At 46.3% G+C, this 21,600-nt stretch overlaps 1 protein-coding gene across 1 annotated transcript; it reads left to right on the plus strand.

The window, feature by feature from the left end:
- Positions 1-2,449: 2,449 nt before the first annotated feature.
- LOC121272527 (zinc finger protein 239-like) lies at positions 2,450-8,556 on the plus strand. Its single transcript, XM_041179143.1, has 2 exons — positions 2,450-2,712; positions 7,396-8,556. Exons 1-2 carry the CDS (start codon positions 2,450-2,452, stop codon positions 8,288-8,290), a joined length of 1,158 nt encoding a protein of 385 aa, XP_041035077.1. The 3' UTR covers positions 8,291-8,556.
- Positions 8,557-21,600: the final 13,044 nt, after the last annotated feature.

A 21,600-nucleotide genomic window follows, 5' to 3' on the forward strand; every position in this document is an offset into this window, starting at 1 on the left:
CTTCTTCCACAGGTAGGTCTGGTTCTGAATGTTTTCTTCGAAAGTTTCTATGTTCCCATATTCCCTCCTCCTTTGATAATGAGTGTGAGAGTGAGAACCCTGAGACTGGGAATGAACTGGACACACTCAGCCATATACACATCCTCCCCCTCTCTTCCTTCCCCAAAACCCTATCCACATGGCAGGCAGGGAGAGAATAACCCAGACTGAAAGCCAACCCGCTTCTGACCCCAACTTTCATTTGAGTTCCACCGAGGCTGCCTTGGAATGTGCACAAGCAGAGGCAAATGCAAAGTTGGTGTTAGTTAAACCCAGCTCCTTAGCTCGACACTGTCCCCTTTCCTGGTGATCAAGCCTTGGGGCCTAGTCTGTCTCTCTCTATCTCTGTTTCTTAAGCGAAATGGCAAAAACAGTTTTATTAGTTAGCTCTGCTGCTTGGTACTTTTTAATGGTAATTTTTATTAGTTACATTTTTTTAATTATCAATTTATTGCTTTGACATTGAAATTATTTTTGTTCAGCAAATTTTTTATGTTTTCCTCATACCATAACTATTTTTTTGAATTTCATGTTTAATGATGTGCCAAACCAGATCTCAAGCAGCTGCTGCTGGGTTACTTGCTGAAGGGGAATTAGAAGCTGACAAGAAGTCCGGTTGTTTTTTGGAGGGTTGGCAAAAGGAGTTATTTTGGTCCAATAAAAATGGCAAGTGTTGGAAATGCTCAGCACATCTGGTAACATCTGTGCAAAGAGAAACAGAGGTCAGTGACCCTTTGTCAGAACTAGTGCAGATCAAGGACATGAAGCATTAACTCTATCTCTATCCAAAGATGCTGCCTGGCCTGTGCAGTGGTTAGTTTCAATTTAAAATGAGAAAATATTTATCACTCAATGCAAGGTGTACTTTTTATGTTAACAAAGCCCACTTGTGCAGAAATAGCACGTTATTGGAGGTGAATTGGTTGGTGCTAACTTACTGGAAGGTTTTGCCATTTTTAAACTTGGAAGTGAAACCAGGAGTTATGCACCAATAGAATATGTCACTACAGGTTGAAGATATTCTCATTTGTAAATAGGATTGGTGTTTGTGGTGCTTGTGACGGTGCTTGGATGTTTCTGCCTGTATATTGCATAGGGCCTGGTTCAAAGAAGCAGAGCTGGTTGCCTAATATGAGCAAGTTGTATGAAATTGTCTGACAAAGCCATGGTTGTAAAGTCTGAGCTTTCAATGGGCTTCATAAATAGAAGCATAGAGTACACTGGCCAAGACATTTTGCTAAACCTTTTTAAAACATTTCAACCCCACTGTGACTATAGTTCCCAATTCTGGGCACCCAAAGGATGTGAAAGAGAGGATTAAGAGAGATGGGAGGGGGATAAGGGGCTCAGAATCAGGAGAAGCACTGGGGCCTATGATTTCTCTCCCTGGCCCTAGGCACAAGAGGCCAAATTGGAGGAGTGTAGAGACCTCAGAGGTTTGGAGGGCTGCAGGAGGTAACAGAAATGGGAGGATTTGAACAAATGGATGAGAATTTTAAATGCTGAAGCCACCAGGATTTGACTCTATTAAACAGGAAAGGGTGTTAGCTTAACTACTGAAGGTGCAGAAAGATGAAATGTCACAAATAGATACAGATTGAGGGGGAGATCAATCTCTGTAACTTTAAAAGGAGCAGTAATGTGGAAAGAGGGAAATTAATGACCTTTAAATACCTGGTCCACTTGCCGCTGAAGTGACACAAACTCATAACGTGAACTCTAGGAAAATCAAATACTGATAAATGTTAAACAATTTGGTTGAGAAAACAAATCTCGAGTGAACTTTTAAAAGATGAATTATTTACTAAGGGTTTGCACTGACTCACCTAACTGGCCGGCTCAGGCTCCACCGCTCAAACACCACAATTGGTTGCAGAACACGCTGCTCCTTTGGCCCTCCAGCCTCTGAGTTCTTTCCTGTTGGATCCCAAGACAATGAATCGCTACTGCCAGATGAAGTTGAAAGGCTCAGAGGAAGAGAAAAAATGAGGCCATGAATCTGAGTTGAAAAATACAATAAAAGAAACATGCTTCAGTTTGTCAACTAAAGTATTTAAATTTAAATCGAATAAATGTTTTGTAATTAATATATTCATTTTGCGTAACACCAGTGGGAATGAGTGGATAATGTTCACTGTTTTTGCCAATTTATTTTTCTACGATTATGACTCATGAATTTCTCTTGGTTATATTACATTAAATGGCGGTCCAGCCCAGAATGCTTCGCGCAGTAGAATACGCTCTATCTCCATGAGAAGAGCCGCAGTGCGCAAGCGCAATAAGGCCCCGCCCTTGGAGACGGCCTGTTTGCGTGGCGCATGCGCGCTCCTCAGCAGGAGCGAAAGCGGCCTGAGTGAAGTTGAGTTTCATCGGCTCTAAGAGCCCGAATCAGAGCTGCGGGTCTCGGTGAATGTGCAGCGAGAGTCCCGAGAGGGCGAGGGGCATCATTAAAGCGGTGGTGCAGCGCCATCCCGTTCGAGCCGCCGCTTCCCAGTTTCTTCTCCCGTTTGCACCGAGTCCAACTCACAAGAAAGGAGCCGCCCAGAATGCCCTGCGGCTAGCACTCTGGAGCATGCGCACTGCCAGCGCTGGGGGAATGAACGCATTGGATGGAGCGGTTTCTGGGCGCGGGGGATTGTGGGAATTTCGGCCGCCATTACTCAGTAGCTGTCGGTAAGTGTTTAATTGCAGACTGACGAAAGGTCAGCGACCTGAAAACGTTAATTCAGTTTCTCTCTTCACAGATGCTTCCTGACCTGCCGAGTATTTTTAGCATTTTCATTTTCTAATTTCAGATTTCCAGCAACCGCAGTATTTTACTTTTAGTTGCTTGGTAGTACAGAACTTGACTATTGCTGAAAAAAGAGATGTGCTGCCAAGTATATGAATTTTAGTACCGGTGTGATGCCAGGTATGTAGGCTACACATCCCAATGACTGCACATCCCTTCGGCTGTTCGCAAAAGGCAAAGTACTGACTACCCAACCAGGCCATACTTGCAAAACTCAAAACAAAGTGTCCAATATTAGATGTGATTCCGCGATTGGACAGCACGTGCTAAACAATCCTCATTGTGTGCTAAGAATTACACTGACAACCAATTTAAGATTATCAGTCTGACTCACAGTGTGGCTCACTCACAAGTGCTAGAAGCTACATATATCCACACACAGGGCCCTATCCATTGCAGACAAAAGGATCATGTCCACGAATTGCACCTTTTTCAACTAAATAAAAGCTTGAGATGGCCAGAGACCCAGCCATTCATTCTCCAGGCAATGCCTCTACCAATCAGCACTTTCTTCTCATGCAGTATAATTGGTGTTCACATTACAACTGATATTTTACTTTTGTTTTATTGCCGACTTTACTCAGACTTGAGTGCAGAAACACAGGTGGGTTGATTAAATGCCAGTTTGAATCAGGGTGGGTGTTGAATGCAGAAGTCGGTCCCTGGCCTTCTGCGTAGCTGGGCCACCCTAATTGCCCTTGAACTGACTGGCTTACCAGGCCACTTAAGAGTCCGGAGTCAGGTAAGGATTTTCTTCCCTAAGGGGCATTAGTGAACCTGATGGGGTTTTTTAATGGGCCAGGCAGTCAGCAGCACCTAACATCTCAGGAGAAACGTAAGGTCATTGGTTGGTGAGAAATTGCTGTAAGGGAGTGTCATCAAGTGGCTGAGAATTAGAAAATCACTTTCTTTTTAAAAGAAGGGACTACTAAACACTTAAGTAAGAAACATAACTAATAGGGAAATATTGAGGGCAGGTAAAATAAAGTTGCATAAGTAAACCAAAGAAAAATAAAGTTAATGCAAGGGAAGTAAATTGAAGCCATGGCAGGACAGCTTGGTCGTGTGAAATGCGTGTCCTGTAATATGTGGGAAGTCATGGACGCTACCATTGTCCTAGACGACCACATGTGCAGGAAGTGCCACCAGCTGCAGAACCTTGAGCTCCAGGTTTCAGAGCTCAAGCGGCGGCTGTGTCACTGTGGTGCATCTGCAAGGCTGAGAGCTACATGGATAGCATGTTCAGAGAGGTGGTCATACCACAGCTTAGGAGCCTGCAGGCAAAAAGGGAATGGGTGACCACCAGGCAGTCCAAGAAAATTAGGCAGATAGTGCAGAGCTGCAGCTCACCAATCGGTTTTCCGCTTTGGATACTGGTGAGGGCATTTGTTCCTTGGTGGAGTACAGTCAGAGCCAAGTTTGTGACACCACATGCAGTTCTCCTGTACAGTAGGGGAGAAAGAAAAAGGGAAGAGCAGTAGTGATAGGGGATTCATTCATTAGGGGAACAGACAGGCATTTCTGTGGCCGTAGATGTGACTCCAGGATGGTATGTTGCCTCCTGGTGCCAGGGCCAAGGATATCACAGAATGGCTGTAGGACATTCTTCTGGGGGAGAGTGATCAGCCAGAGATCATGGTCCACGTTGGTACCAATGACTTAGGTAGGAAAGGGAATGGGGTCCTGAAAGCAGACTTTAGGGAGCTTGGAAGGAGATTGAAAAGCAGGACCTCTAATGCAGTAATCTCAGGATTACTCCCAGTCCCACATGCAAGCAAGTATTAGAAATAGGAGAATTGAGCAAATAGACATGTGGCTGGAAAGCTGGTGTAGGAAGAAGGGCATCAGATTTCTGAGGCATTGGGACCGGTTCTGAGGAAGGTGGAAACAGTCTGCACCTGAACAGGACTGGGATGAATATCCTCACAAGGAGATTTGCTAGTGCTGTTTGGGGTGGGGAGGGTGAGTTTAAACTACATTGGCAGGGGAATGGGAACCTGAGGGCAAATTTTGGGCAAGGAGCAGGAGATGGAGAATTAGTGAGTGACTCTGAAAGACAGAAGAAGCACAGGTTAAAAAGTGCACAGCACAGGAATTTGGCAGTGTTAAAAGTTAAATGTGTAAATGCAGGGAGTATAACAACTAAAGCTGATGAGCTGAGGGCACAGATATACACATGGCAGCATGATATCGCTGCTATAACGGAAACCTGGATGAAGGAAGGGCAAAAATGGCAACTCAGCATCCCTGAATATAGAGTTTTCAGGCAGGATAGGGAGAGGGATAAAAAGGTGGGAGTGTAGCATTATTGGTTAAAGAATCAATTACAGCTGTGAGGAGGGATGATATAATAAATGAAGCATCAGATGAAGCCATATGGGCTGAGCTCAAAAATAAAAAAAGGGCAGCCACATTGCTAGGAGTGTATATAGACCCCCAAATAGTGGAAGAGGGTTAGAAGAGCAAATATGTGGACAGATTTATGAGTGCAAATATGGCACTAATCATTGGGGAATTCAGCTACCCGAATATCAATTGGGATACGAACAGTGTGAAGGGCAGAGTGGGCCGAAAATTCTTGAGCTGCATTCAAGAGAACATTTTTAGCCAGCACGTAACAAGCCCGACAAGAGGGGGCGCAATTCTCGATTTAGTCTTAGGAAATGAAGCGGGAAAGTGGATGAAGTAGCTTTGGGGAACCATTTTGTAGATAGTGACCATAATATACTTGGAAACAGTTCTGAGAGACAGGATGAACTGTCACTTAGAAAGGCACAGGTTGATCAGGGACAGTCAGCATGGTTTTGTTAGGGGAAGATCGTGTCTTACTAAATTAATAGAATATTTTGAGGAATTAACAAAGAGGATTGATGAGGGTAGTGCAGTGGATATTGTTCTACATGGATTTCAGTAAGACATTTGATCAGGTCCCACATGGCAGACTGGTCAGAAAAGTGAGATCCCATGTGCTACAGGGGAAGGTGGCGAGTTGGATTCAAAATTGGCTCAGTGACAGAAAACAAAGGGTAATGGTTGATGAATGTTTTTGTGAATAGAAAACAGTTTCCAGTGGTGTTCCACAGGGCTCAGTGTTGGGGCCCTTGCTGTTCGTTCTATATATTAATGATTTGGACATAAATGTGGGAGGTATGATTGGGAGATTTGCAGATGACACAAAAATTAGCCGTGTAGTTGATAGTGAAGAGGATAGCTGTCAACTCCAGAACCATAGAACACTACAGCACAGAAAACAGGCCATTCAGCCCTTCTAGTCTGTGCCAAAATATTATTCCGCTAGTCCCATTGACTACGATTTCACTGGTTTGGTTGTGTGGGTGAAGTGGCAAATGGAATTCAATCAGGAAAAGTGTGAGGTAATGCATTTGGAGAGGGCAAACAAAGCAAGGGAATACTCAATAAAAGGCAAGTTATTGAGTGGGGTTGAGCAAGTGAGAGAGCTTGGAGTGCATGTCCACGTGTCCTTTAAGGTGGCAGGGCAGATGGACAAGGTGGTCAGGAAAGCATATGGAATGCTCCCCTTTATTGGGCGAGGTACTAAATACAAAAGCAGGAATGTAATGATGGAACTGTATAAAATATTGGTGTTAGGCCACAACTGGAACTTTGTGTACAGTTCTGGTCACCACATTACAGGAAGGACATAATTGCTCTGGACAGAGCGCCGAGGAGATTTAGAAGAACATTGCCAGGGCTTGAAAATTGGAGCTATGAGGAGAGATTGGGCAGGCCAGGGTTGTTTCCTTAGAACAGAGGAGGCTGTGGGGTGATCTAATTAAGGTGTACAGAATTATGAGGGGCCTAGATAGGGTGGACAGAAAAGACTTGTTTCTCCTAGCTGAGGGGTCAGTTACCAGGGGGAATAGATTTAAGGCGATTGGTAGAAGGATTAAAGGGGACATGAGGAAAAACCTTTTCACCCAGGGGGTGGTGTGTGTCTGGAATTCACTGCTTAAGTTAGTGGTTGAGGCTGAAATGCTCAACTCATTTATAAGGTACCTGGATCTGCATTTTAAGTGCTGTAACTTGCAAGGCTACTTCTGTAGCAGACCAGGTGCTGGAAAGTGGGATTAAAATGAGCGGCTAGTTTCTTTTTTCTCTTTTTGGCCAGCACAGACATGATGGGCTGAATGGCCTCTTTCTGCACCATAACCTTTCTATGGTTCTATGGTTTCTATTCACCTGCTGCCCTTGTCTTTCCAGATGCTGAAAGCCATGGATTTGGGAAGCTCACTCAAAATTCTGGTTGAGAAAGAAATGTGTTAAGACTTCATACTTAACAAGCTCGACCCACACCTCTCTCTCACTCCTCAAGTCCACAATCTTGTTTCGGCCTAGACTGGGTGACAGGTTCCCTTCCCTGCAGGACATTCGTGAACCAGTTAAATTTTTACAACAATCAAGCAGTTTTCATCGTCACTTTTTCCCAGCGCTGGCTCCACAAATTAGCAGAGAGAATAAGTTCAATTTCAAAACCTGCCTTTGTGTTTTTTTTGTGGATTTCTCTTTCACGCTCCCTTTTCTCTGTTTTTAATTAAATTTTATAGCGTTTTAGAAAGGGAGGAATTGTCGACAGAAAACACAAACCAAATGTCGCGTCAGGATCTGACAGAGTCGCTTGATCCTTCCAGAGCTGAATGTCATTGGCCTTTGGACATGGAAGCTAAGAGCCCTGCCTGCAGCAAGGAGAAACCGTACATGTGTCCTGTGTGTGGACGAGGCTTTAGTCAGTCATCCAGCCTGACAAGGCACGAGCGCAGCCACACTGGAGATAAACCGTGTAAATGTAAGGACTGCGAGAAGGAATTCAATTATCCTTACGAGCTGGAAACTCATCGGCGCATTCATACTGGAGAGAGGCCATTCATCTGCTCTGTATGTGGGAAGGGATTTACTCAGTCATCTGCCCTGTTGACACACCGGCGTGCTCACACTGGGGAAAGGCCGTTTGTCTGCTCCGTGTGTGGGAAGGGATTCACTCAATCACCCCACCTCAGCGAACACAAACTCATTCACTCTGATAAGAGACCATTTCAGTGTCCTGACTGTGAGAAGAGATTTAAAAGCAAAAAGGATCTGTTGACACATCAGCGAGTTCACACTTGGGAGAGGCCGTTCACCTGCTGCGTGTGCGCGAAGGGATTCATTGATTCGTCCCACCTACTGAGACACCAGCAAATTCACACTGGGGAGAGGCCATTCACCTGCTCCAGATGTGGGAAGGGATTTACACAGTCCTCCCACCTGATTGAACATGAACTTGTTCACACTGATAAGAGACCTTTTCAATGTTCGGACTGTGAAAAGAAATTTAAAAGCAAAAGGTATCTCCTGAAACACCAACGCACTCATACTGGGGAGAGGCGCTTCTCCTGCTCCCTGTGTGGGAAGGGATTCACTCAGTCATCTGACCTGCTGAGACACCATCAGCTTCACCTGTAACTCTTTCTCTTTCGAGTACAACCACGTTTCCATCTGTTTCAGATGAAGTTACATTGTTTCATAGTTTGCCATTGTGAGATTTGAACTCTTGATCTTGGGGTTACAAACCCAGTACCATAACCACTTGGCTATTTAGGCCAAGCTTCACCTGTAACTGCAGGGATTGGATCCTCTGTTGATCACATCCAGACTGAACCAAGTTTGTTTCTGCTGATGTTAACGGCCAGTTTAACTGGGCTGGAATTTTAATGTTCTAAATAAATGAGCGAGCTCTGTTTTGAAAACTTTGTTTTAGATTGTTGTAGATTGTTGTACATCTGGGTGCTCAGCGTTACCTGGCTGGAGCTCAGAAAGAACAGCCAGGGGGGGCGGGGGGGTGGAGCTGGGGGGGGTCATACAGCAGAAACAGAACTTCAGCATGGACGCAGTCCCTTAGAGAAACAGCACTTTGGTCTTTCTCCTCTGTCTTGCAGGTTATACTTGAGGCATGTAAGAAATGTGTCCCTGCCGCTCTCTTCCATGTTTCAGAGCTCCCAGACACGTAATAGAAGGCTCCTGTAGTTAGAGTTTGGAGAACAGTGATGAATACTGGAAACGTGTCATGAAATCAGAAATTGGTGTAAAATTGACCTGTTCCTGGCTGAAAGTGAAGCGACATGTTTAAATTTCCAGGCTGAAAATTACTGTGTTAATTATTCTGTGATGGTTTTAATGTGTTTTTGACAGTCCCGAGTCGACCATTCTAAGGCCGGTGTTGACTTATTTAAAATAAGCCCATTTAAGATAAATTGGCTAAAGTTTGCATTAAGGTAGCAGATGAGGAGTTCACAGGAGCCTGTTAGCTGCTGGTACAATTATACAACAGATACCTTGGCCCGGAATTTCCTGTGGGCTCAGGAAAACTCGACCTCCGACCCATCTGTGACTTTGCCCAGGACTTCTGTCTTTTCACTTGGTTTGGGTTTGCAGTGCATTTTGCAAGCACCGCTGGAGTACATGAGGACTGTGGTTACGTAGGCGGGCCACTAAGAAAGCTTATCTCGGTTCTCCAAGACAGCAGCTCAGCTCCTAAAACTGCCCCCCCCCCCACCCCTCATGTCACTCCATGCCACCTCAGATCGCCCATGCCACTTCAATGCTCCCTTACCATCCCCAAGGCACCCAATGCCCCCTCAGATTGTCCATGCCCCCACACCCAACTCCATGCCCCCTCAGATTGTCCTGCCATCACCATGCCCTTCATAGCCACTCACCCAGTATCCACTATATACAGCCCTCACGAGCCATGCAATATCACATGGAAACACTTTAAAATCATTGGGAAAAATTAAACCTCTAACAATCTTAAAACAAAACATGAATTCAGACACACTATCATTGATACTGAAGAATCTAAGCTAGTGCAAAGAAAATTGTAATCCTTTAAGTGCCTATTAGATTTGTAAACAAGCAAGAAGTCACATCAAGGCATATTTTGTTTTAAGGCCTCTTAAGAGTTTCAATTGTTCTTGGATCAATAAACTGCCTGCTGAACTGAAGCCATAATTAGCTTTTGCAATGTAGCCAAGCATTCATAATGGCCACAGCTGTCATAACAAAAGCTTCCAGCCAAATTGCCTGAAACCACGAATAGATGTCCCATTTCCATGTCAAAGCAGAGTGCTTATCAATGAAAGGGAGCAAGTACAGAAGTTTCTTTCAACTTTCAAAAGCAGATATTTTTAACAGCCAAAGGTGTCAGTTGATCTGAATTGCATCACAAAATATTACAAGAGAGGCTGACAGGACTTTATTTCTTTACATTTTTAATGCATCATGTCACTTTCTCCAATGGAAAGTTACACTTACACAATGCTGGTCAATGTAAGGGTATCTTTGGGGACAGATCCCTATGATGAATCACTGCATTAAAATTGCAGCCATATTTGAAGGTGTCAAACCATTTTACACTTGCCTTTCACAATGTTCCCAGCTCCTTAGCAGGCTCCTCCCAGTGGTCACAAGCTCTCCAAGAAAGTGTGTTCAGTTGCTTACACGAGCACATGAAAATAGTGTGTGGGAGGAAATACAATGTTCCTGTGAATCCTCACAATAGGGGAAGCGATACTGGGAGAGGTGTCTGTGCTGATGTGGATTTTGCTCCCAAGATCTTGCCAACCCAAGGCCACATGAAAATGGCGTGGAGTCAGAAGGCAAAGGAAAATAGCTCTTTCTTGTTGAAAGAAACAAAGCTCAGCATTTCTTGACCCAATTCACACCCCCCATTGGGAGATGAAAATCCAGCCTCTGATCTCCAGGTAATGAAGGACTGGCAGCGTGTTGCCGGCAAGGTTGGGACCCGGTGCAGGGTGCAAGTTAAAAATTACAGTCCTGGAGGTCGTCTCTGCCCTGTTAGGTGGACCTAATAATCTCATACAATTCTACTAAGATGAGAGGAACAGTTCTCCTTGGTGTCCTGGCCATTGTTTATCCAACATATCCTTCCTGAAGTGCAGCGCCCAAAGTGAAGATATCTTGCTGCAATTGTAAGACCCTTGGTGAGATCACAACTGGAGTATTGTGTATAGTTTTGGTTTCCTTCTCTAAGGATATATTTGCCATAGAGGGAGTGCAATGGAGATTCACTAGACCAATCCCTGTGATGGCAGGATTGTTTTACAAGGAGAGATTCAGGAAACGGGGCCTGTATTCTCTGGAGTTTCAAAGAATGAGAGGTGATCTCATTGAAACTTAATAAATTCTTACAGGGTGTGGCAGGGTATATATGGATAGGATGTTTGCCCTGGCTGGGGTGTCTAGAACCACGGGACACAGTCTCAGAAAAAGGGGCAGGCCATTTAAGATCGAGTTGAGGAGGAATTTCTTCACTCAGAGGGTGGTGGATCTTTGGAATTCTCTACCCCAGAGGCTGTGGAAGCTCAGTCGTTGAGCATGTTCAAGGCAGAAATCAACAGATTTCCGGATACTAATGATATCAAGGGGTATGGGGATAGTGGGGGGAAAATGGAGGAAGAGGTAGATGATGAGCCATGACCTGTTTGAATGGCAGAGCAGGATCGCTGGGCCGAATGGCCTACTCCTCCTATTTCCTGTGTCTGGTACTGGGTGGCCCACGTGTGTCTCTGTGTCAATGGTCTTTGTGACATCACCATTGATCTTTGTGATGTCATGGATGATGCAGGCCGGCTGCAGTGTCAGAAGTCACTTGTGGAAGAAATGATGCCCTGGTTTAACCTGACTGATCCACGTAGCCCACAATTAACTATTGGACCTGAACTCCAGGAATGATGCTGTATAAGGGGAATGGTACAAGCCCAATCTCCCATTGAGGATGGAAAGGAGCTGCAGCAAGTCAGACATTCAAAAGGCATTGCCAAGAAATCTCTGGTTGGATATAAAGGGGCAAATGAGAAACGTGAGATACCAAAAAAGTGATGTCAGAGTGACATCGCAAACAGGAAGAGGGAGGAAAGCTGAACCCAAGATTTACTTTTAGGCCGGTAGTGGAGCGGAGGGACATAGGGTGGGATTTACTGTAGAGCTGTTGAGTGGCGAGGGACTCACGTAACTGCTTTTCGTGAAGGCCCACCAAACTGAGTGCAAATTAGGCACTTAACTGGGCGGTGGTGACTCTTCCCTGGGGTCAAGGACCACAGTGGGGGGGCGGAAGTCCCTCCCACCGAGAGCTGCCCACCAACCAGGCTAGTAGTTCTGGTGAATGGCAGTGCCACCAGAACGGTGATGGCGACTTTGGGTAGTCCACCCGCCTGAAGCCCAGGAACATTGAGGGACCCAGGCATAGGAAGTGATGAACAGGGACTCATAGAGGAGGGGAGTGCCGGCAGCAAGAGCTGAATGGGCACCCCACCCCCACCCTTCCTGATGCCAGGTCCCTTGATCAGACACTGAGAATCTCTGAATGAGGGACAGCCTCCCCCAGGACCTCACAAGCAAGAGTTAAGTAAAACCATTTTGGTTAACCTCCCTTTACAATGACAAGCAAGTGATTCTCTAACTACAATTGGTTGGGTGACAATGAAACCATGTGAGAGGAGTCTCACCCAGCTGGATAACAATGGCGAGGCATTGGCCGATAACAGGCCAGATGGCTTAATTCTGTGCTGTAACCTTCATATGTTTTTATTTAACCTTAACTTTCCGATACTGAGGAACTCATATTGGAAATCTGAGCACAGAGGGTTTGTAAGCCCTTTCAGGAACCATGTTCATAGAATCAACCCCTAAACCTGTACTGTTACCATGACCACCCCAAAAAATAATTTTAAAATTAAAAGGTTAACAATCAAACCACCTTTTCACAAATCAATTGTAAGGTCACCCTAGCCAGTGAGGTCATCACCTGACAAGTCACGTGACAGCTCGAGCCACAAGACGACAGAATGAAATTTGTGACTTCACTCAAGCAGGAAACAGAAACAAGTTGTCAGTTGCTTGTCACCCAACAGTTAAACTCTGTTAAAAACAAAAAACTGCGGATGCTGGAAATCCAAAACAAAAACAGAATTACCTGGAAAAACTCAGCAGGTCTGGCAGCATCGGCGGAGAAGAAAAGAGTTGACATTCCGAGTCCTCGTGACCCTTCAACAGAACTAGGTGAATCCAAGGAAGGGGTGAAATATATGCTGGTTTAAGGTGTGTGTGTGGCGGGGGAGGGGGGGGGTGGGGGGCGGTGGGAGAGAAGTGGAGGGGAGGGTGTGGTGTGGTTGTAGAGACAAGCAAGCAGTGATAGGAGCAGATAATCAAAAGATGTCACAGACAAAAGAACAAAAGAACACAGGTGTTGAAGTTGGTGATATTATCTTAACGAATGTGCTAATTAAGAATGGATGGTAGGGCACTCAAGGTACAGCTCTAGTAGGGGGGGGAGCATAAAAGATTTAAAAATATTTAAAAATAATGGAAATAGGTGGGAAAAGAAAAATCTGTATAATTTATTGGAAAAAACAAAAGAAAGGGGGAAGAAAAAGAAAGGGGGTGGGGATGGAGGAGGGAGTTCAAGACCTAAAATTGTTGAATTCAATATTCAGTCCGGAAGGCTGTAAGGTGCCTAGTCGGAAGGTGAGGTGCTGTTCCTCCAGTTTGTGTTGGGCTTCACTGGAACAATGTAGCAAGTCAAGGACAGACATGTGGGCAAGAGAGCAAGGTGGAATGTTAAAATGGCAAGCGACAGGGAGGTTTGGGTCATTCTTGCGGACAGACCACAGGTGTTCTGCAAAGCGGTCGCCCAGTTTACGTTTTGTCTCTCCAATGTAGAGGAGACCGCATTGGGAGCAACGAATGCAGTTGACTAAGTTGGGGGAAATGCAAGTGAAATGCTGCTTCACTTGAAAGGAGTGTTTGGGCCCTTGGACGGTGAGGAGAGAGGAAGTGAAGGGGCAGGTGTTATATATTTTGCGTGGGCATGGCGAGGTGCCATAGGTGGGGGTTGGGGAGTAGGGGGTAATGGAGGAGTGGACCAGGGTGTCCCGGAGGGAACGATCCCTATGGAATGCCGACAGGGAGGGTGAAGGGAAGATGTGTTTGGTGGTGGCATCATGCTGGAGTTGGCAGAAATGGTGGAGGATGATCCTTTGAATGCGGAGGCTGGTGGGGTGATAAGTGAGGACAAGGGGGACCCTATCATGTTTCTGGGAGGGAGGAGAAGGCGTGAGGGCAGATGCGCGGGAGAAGGCGTGAGGGCACGGTTGAGGGCCCTGTCAACGACCGTGGGTGGAAAACATCAGTTAAGGAAGAAGGAGGACATGTCAGAGGAACTGTTTTTGAAGGTAGCATCATCGGAACAGATGCGACGGAGGCGAAGGAACTGAGAGATTGGGATGGAGTCCTTACAGGAAGCGGAGTGTGAGGAGCTGTAGTCGAGGTAGTTGTGGGAGTCGGTAGGCTTGTAATGGATATTGGTACACAGTCTATCACCAGAGATTGAGACAGAGAGGTCAATGAAGGGAAGGGAAGTGTCAAAGATGGACCACGTGAAAATGATGAAGGGGTGGAGATTGGAAACAAAATTAATATATTTTTCCAAGTCCCAACGAGAGCATGAAGCAGCACCGAAGTAATCATCGATGTACCGGAGAAAGTTGTGGAAGGGGGCCGGAGTAGGACTGGAACAAGGAATGTTACCACATACCCCATAAAGAGACAGGCATAGCTGGGGCCCATGTGGGTACCCATAGCCACACCTTTTATTTGGAGGAAGTGAGAGGAGTTGAAAGAGAAATTGTTCAGTGTGAGAACAAGTTCAGCCAGACGGAGGAGAGTAGTGGTGGATGGGGATTGTTCAGGCCTCTGTTCGAGGAAGAAGCTAAGGGCCCTCAGACCATCCTGGTGGGGGATGGAGGTGTAGAGGGATTGGACGTCCATGGTGAAGAGGAAGCAGTTGGGGCCAGGGAACTGGAAATTGTTGATGTAACGTAAGGTGTCAGATGAATCACGGATGTAGGTGGGAAGGGACTGGACAAGGTGAGAGAGAAGGGAGTCAAGATAGCGAGAAATGAGTTCTGTGGGGCAGGAGCAAGCTGACACGATCGGTCTACCGGGACAGTTCTGTTTGTGGATTTTGGGTAGGAGGTAGAAGCGGGCCGTCCGAGGTTGGGCGACTATCAGGTTGGAAGCTGTGGGAGGAAGATCCCCAGAGGAGATGAGGTCAGTGACAGTCCTGGAAACAATGGCTTGATGTTCAGTGGTGGGGTCATGGTCCAGGGAGAGGTAGGAGGAAGTGTCTGCAAGTTGACGCTCAGCCTCCGCGAGGTAGAGGTCAGTGCGCCAGACAACAACAGCACCACCCTTGTCAGCGGGTTTGATGACAATGTCAGGGTTGGACTTGAGAGAACGGAGTGCAGTAAGTTCAGAGAGGGAAAGATTAGAATGGGTGAGAGGAGCAGAGAAATTGAAACGACTAATATCGCATCGACGGTTCTCAATGAAAAGATCAAGAGAAGGTAAGAATCCAGAGGGAGGGGTCCAGGTGGAGGGAGAATATTGGAGGTGGGTAAAAGGATCCGTTGAACGGGGAGAGGACTCCTGCCCAAAGAAGTGAACCCGGAGACGAAGACGGCGGAAGAAGAGTTCAGCATCGTGCCGAGCCCAAAATTCATTGTGAGGGCGTAGGGGTATAAAACTAAGTCCTTTGCTGAGCACTGAACGTTCAGCATCGGAGAGGGGAAGGTCGGGGGTATAGTGAATACACGGCTGGGGCTGGGGTTGGAAGACGGGGTGGGGACGGAGGGACAGGCAGGGGTGGAGGGTCCTAGATGGGTGTTGGTGTCGATGAGTTGTTGGAGCTTGCGTTCCTTAGCACTTGAGAGAAAGAGAAAAAGTTTCTTGTTGAGGCGTCGGATGAGATGAAGAATAAAATGAAACTGGGGGCACGCGCAGCTTTGAAAAAGGGTACGGCGGTGCTGCTGGAGGGAGAGGTCGAGTGTGTTCATATAGTTAAACTCTGTGTTTGACCATGAGGTGAAGGAGCGGGCAAGTTTCGAAAGGAAACCTTTCAGAACAAACAGCCAAACTTTTAAAAACCTTAAATCAGTTCAAGACCATTGAAGTAGGAATCTACATAGAAAAGTCTGCACGGACTGACGTGTGTGTGTGCGAACTTCCACTCACAGGAGAGAAACATCATAATGACAGTTAATACTCATCATTATCTGTGAGGAATGTCAGAGAACTCTGCACTTGGACACCTGGAACTGGACTTTCGCTGAGTCACGATGACTTGGGAGCACTTTGGAAATGGCAGGCAGGTCCTAATTCCAGGATTCCCAACCCTATTCCCAAGCTTCTGATTTCCGGGAGTGCCTTTAAAGGGATTGGTCTGGCTCTTGTCAAAAGGCCACACCCGGCATTCCCAACCTAGCTGGCTCCATTGTGCAGGGAGGCATCTTCTACCCCTCCGCAATTTTCATGGAATCGGGCCAGTTTTTAAAGAGTCGTGGTTCACAGCCCTTCAGAGGAGTCGTGAGCCCTAGTTTGCATGAGGGGATCTTCTAAAAGGTCCTCCTCAAGCCCCCCCATACCAATCTCTGCCCTTCCACCCACCCACCCCCATGCCAAGCTATGGTACTTCCATGCTCATTAACCCATTATACACTGTATTGAAGCAATGAATCCTATAGTGACACTAGGATGTGTTAAAAAAGCCTTTTATAAAAGTAATTCATTCATAACTTTCTCCCATATAGAAAAAAAATAATTTCGCTACAAACCAATAAAAGTGTCAATCATCCAGATCCTTTAAACTAACAATAATAACAACCACAAGCCCTTCAAACCATTTCACATTTGGAAAACAGACATTGTGAAATTGACAGTAGAGATCAGAGAGCCTGAGCTGTCAATCAAACAATGTTTTCTCTGAGGTGCAGGTGTTTCAACAGGCGTAATGGTTATCTGGGCTCTCAGCTTGGCCCTGAGTTGAAATTGTGTTTGTGGAAACTCTTCCTCTGGTTAGTTGCTTAATTGGCTACCACCATGCTGGATGTGGGAGGACTGCAAGAGCTTTGGTTTGATCTGTTGGTCATGGAATCATTTAACTCTGTCTATTGCATGCTATGCCTGCTCTTTGGCATGTATGTCATCCTGTTTTGTAGCTTCACCAGGTTGACAACTCATTTTTAGGTGTACCTAGTGCTGCTTCTGGCATGCTCGTTGAACCAGGATTGATCCCCCGGCTTGATGGTAATGGTAGAGTGGGGGATATTCCGGGCCATGTGGTTACAGATTGTGGTTGTATACAATTCTGCTGCTGATGATGGCCCATAGTGCCTCATAGATGCCCAGTTTTGAGTTGCCAGATCTGTTCGAAATCTACCCTGGTTAACATGGTGGTAGTGCCACACTTTATCTCCATAACGAGTGTCCTACCAATACTGTCATAGACAGATGCATCTCAATAGATTGATTGTTCGGGATGAGCTCATATAAGCTCTTTCCTCTTGTTGGTTCCCTCACCACCTGCTGCAGACCCAGTCTAGCAGCTATGTCCTTCAGGACTTGGCCAGCTCGGTCAGTAGGATACAACAACCTGGAGTTTTATTCATAGGGGCATGGAGTACAAAAGCAAGGATGTTATGATAAATCTGTACGAAACACTGTTTCGGCCTCAGCTGGAGCTTTGTGTCTAGCCCTGGGTGTCACACTTCACAGAGGATGTGAAGCATTAGAGCACAGAAAAGGTTCATGAGAATAGCCCCAGGAATCAGAAACTCCAGTTAGGTGGATACTTTGGAGAAACTGGGTTGATCTCCTTGGAGAAGAGAAGATTAAGAGGAGATTTGATAGGGGTATTCAAAATCATGAAAGGGCTGGACAGAGCATATAGAGAAAAACTATTCCCATTGGCGGAAGGATTGAGAATTAGAGGATATGATTTAAGGTGATTGGCTAAAGAAGTAGTGACCACATGAGAAAAAGCTTTTGTACCCAGCGAGGGGTCAGGATGGGGAATGCACTGCCTGAGAGTTTGGTGGAGACAGATTCAATATTGGCCTTCTAAAGGAAATTGGACAATTATATGTCGAGAAAAAAATTGCAAGGGAGAGGTTGGGGGGGTGGGGCTAACTGACTTGTTCTTGCAGAGAGTTAACAAAGACACGACAGGCCGAATGGCTTCCTTCTGTGCTGTAACCATCCTATATTTCTATGGTGTTACTGAGCCACTTTCTTGATGGACATTGAAGTCCCCCACCCAGAGCCACATTCTGTGCCCCTTCCACCCTCAGTGCTTCTTCCAAGTTGTGTTCAATATGGAGGAGTATTGATTTATCAGCTGAGGCTGGTAACAGTGGTGGGAGCGGTGGTGGAGATGGTGGGGGGGTTGGGGCAGTAGGTGATAACCAGCAGGAGGTTTCCTCACCCATGTTTAATCCAATGCCACAAGACCATTGTTCTGGTTTCTGCACCACCAAAAGCAATTGCAGGATGAAGGAGGCACTGGGAGTGCTGCCGTGGGGGTTAAGCTGAGGAATGGGTTATTTGGCTGGTCACTTCCTCCACCAGAGTCAATGTTGAGCAGTCCCAAGGCCACTCCCTCCTGACTGTGTACCACTGTGGGACAGGGCATACCCATGGATGGTGATGGTGGTGTCTGGAACATTAACCGTAAGTTACGATTCCTTGAGGATGACTAACTTGTGAGATAGCTCTCCCAATTTTGCCCAAGGCCCCAGATGTTAGTGAGGAGGACTTTGCAGGGTCAGCAGGGCTAGGTTTGCCATTGTCGCTTCCAGGGCCTAGGTCAATGCCGGATGGTTCATCCACTTCTATTCTTATTTGACTTTTCTGTAGTGGTTTTGTACAATTGACTGGCTTACTCAGTCATTTCACACCGCAGTTAAGAGTCGATCACGTTGTTGTAGGTCTGGAGCCACATACAGGCCAGACTGAGTACAGTTGGCAGCTTTCCTCCCTTGAAAGGTATTAGTGAACCGGATGGGTTTTTACAACAATCCACTGGTTTCATAATCATGATTAATGAGACTAGCATTTTATTCCAGACTGATTAACTGAATTTTAAATTCCACCCAGGGCCACTGAGGGATTTGAACCAATGTCTCTGAAGCATTAGTCTGGGTCCCCAGGTTACTAACCCAGTAACAGAACCACTGTGGTACCATTCCTTGAAATTGATTAGCTTTGAATACAAAAAGAGAGTGTTGGAGGCTGTGGGAGAGGAGAAACTAAACCAGATCACCTGTGTAGCAGCCAAGAAGCCTATTCTCCAGCTTCCCCGCAGACCCCCCGTGATTCCCCCGCCACCTCCTCCCTCCTGGCCTCTCATTCCCTTTGGTGGTGCAAAGACCAGACAATGGGGAATTGGCCCATAGTCCCAACCCCCTACCACCCACTCCCCCCCCCCCCCCCCCCCCCCGGCCGCCATCACTAACATGTAGCCAGTACCAAGATGGTAAGGGTGGCAAGGGGCTGGGGATTGGGGGACCAAGTCAGTGGCCAATGTTAAAGGCTGGAATTTGGGGGGAGGTCGGTTCCCCACCTCAATCTCCCAAACTCTCCTTCAGAGGACCATCCACCTTGTGGAAAGGAATTGGGGGGAGTGTCTGCAGTGTTTCTATTAGTTGTCAAGCGATGGTCCCCACCCAGAATGTTGAGCTGTCCTTTCTCCTCCAGATGCTGAGGGAACTGCCACGACTTCCCAGGATCCTCTCCCACCTCTGGCACAGATTCCCAGCATTCCTGGGTTTCTCAGTTCCTCTCGCCTGGCTTGTGTTCATTTGGTTCACATGGCAACAACAAAGATGCAGGAAGCAAAATGAAATACAACAGCACTTCTTATAAACGTACATTCATTTTTAAACACATTCAGAGATCAGAATTTTACACAGACATTGTGTCTATCAGAAGATGCAAAATAAAGTCTTTACATTTCATAGGTTAGGTGTACAAAATTGTGAGGGGCCTAGGTCAGGTAGGCAGGAAAGACTTGTTTCCCCTAACTGAGGGATCAATTACCAGGGAGCATAGATTTAAGGTGAAAAAACAAAAACACAAACAGAATTACCTGGAAAAACTCAGCAGGTCTGGCAGCATCGGCGGAGAAGAAAAGAGTTGACGTTTCGAGTCCTCATGACCCTTCGACAGAACTTGAGCTCGAGTCCAAGAAAGAGTTGAAATATAAGCTGGTTTAAGGTGTGTGTGTAGGGGGCGGAGAGAGAGAGAAGTGGAGTGGGGGTGTGGTTGTAGGGACAAACAAGCAGTGATAGAAGCAGATCATCAAAAGATGTCAACAACAATAGTACAAAAGAACACATAGGTGTTAAAGTTAAAGTTGGTGATATTATCTAAACGAATGTGCTAATTAAGAATGGATGATAGGGCACTCAAGGTATAGCTCTAGTGGGGGTGGGGAGAGCATAAAAAGATTTTTTTAAAAATTTAAAAAAAAATTTTTTTTTTAAATAATGGAAATAGGTGGGAAAAGGAAAATCTTTATAATTTATTGGAAAAAAAAAGAAGGGGGAAACAGAAAGGGAGTGGGGATGGGGGAGGGAGCTCACGACCTAAAGTTGTTGAATTCAATATTCAGTCCGGAAGGCTATAAAGTCCCTAGTCGGAAGGTGAGGTCCTGTTCCTCCAGTTTGCGTTGGGCTTCACTGGAACAATGCAGCAAGCCAAGGTCAGACATGTGGGCAAGAGAGCAGGGTGGAGTGTTAAAATGGCAAGCGACAGGGAGGTTTGGGTCATTCTTGCGGACAGACCGCAGGTGTTCTGCAAAGCGGTCGCCCAGTTTACGTTTAGTCTCTCCAATGTAGAGGAGACCACATTGGGAGCAACGAATGCAGTAGACTAAGTTGGGGGAAATGCAAGTGAAATGCTGCTTCACTTGAAAGGAGTGTTTGGGTCCTTGGACGGTGAGGAGAGAGGAAGTGAAGGGGCAGGTGTTATGTCTTTTGCGTGGGCATGAAGTGGTGCCATAGGAGGGGGTTGAGGAGTAGGGGGTGATGGAGGAGTGGACCAGGGTGTCCCGGAGGGAGCGATCCCTACGGAATACCGATAGGGGGGGTGAAGGGAAGATGTGTTTGGTGGTGGCCATTTCCACCAACTCCAGCATGATGCCACCACCTAACACATCTTCCCTTCACCCCCCTTATCGGCATTCCGTAGGGATCGCTCCCTCCGGGACACCCTGGTCCACTCCTCCATCACCCCCTACTCCTCAACCCCTACCTATGGCACCTCCCCATGCCCACGCAAAAGATGCAACATCTGCCCCTTCACTTCCTCTCTCCTCACCTTCCAAGGGCCCAAACACTCCTTTCAAGTGAAGCAGCATTTCACTTGCATTTCTCTCAACTTAGTCTACTGCATTCGTTGCTCCCAATGCGGTCTCCTCTACATTGGAGAGACCAAACGTAAACTGGGCGACCGCTTTGCAGAACACCTGCAGTCTGTCCGCAAGAATGACCCAAACCTCCCTGTCGCTTGCCATTTTAACACTCCACCCTGCTCTCTTGCCCACATGTCTGTCCTTGGCTTGCTGCATTGTTCCAGTGAAGCCCAACGCAAACTGGAGGAACAACACCTCATCTTCCAACTAGGCAATTTACAGCCTTCCGGACTGAATATTGAATTCAACAACTTTAGGTCATGAGCTCCCTCCCCCATCCCCACCCCCTTTCTGTTTCCCCCTTCCTTTTTTTTCCAATAAATTATATAGATTTTTCTTTTCCCACCTATTTCCATTATTTTTAAATATTTTAAAATCTTTTATGCTCCCTCCACCCCCACTAGAGCTATATCTTGAGTGCCCTACCATCCATTCTTAATTAGCACAT

The sequence above is a fragment of the Carcharodon carcharias genome, chromosome 34, assembly GCF_017639515.1.
Source record: "Carcharodon carcharias isolate sCarCar2 chromosome 34, sCarCar2.pri, whole genome shotgun sequence".
Classification (NCBI taxonomy): domain Eukaryota; kingdom Metazoa; phylum Chordata; class Chondrichthyes; order Lamniformes; family Lamnidae; genus Carcharodon; species Carcharodon carcharias.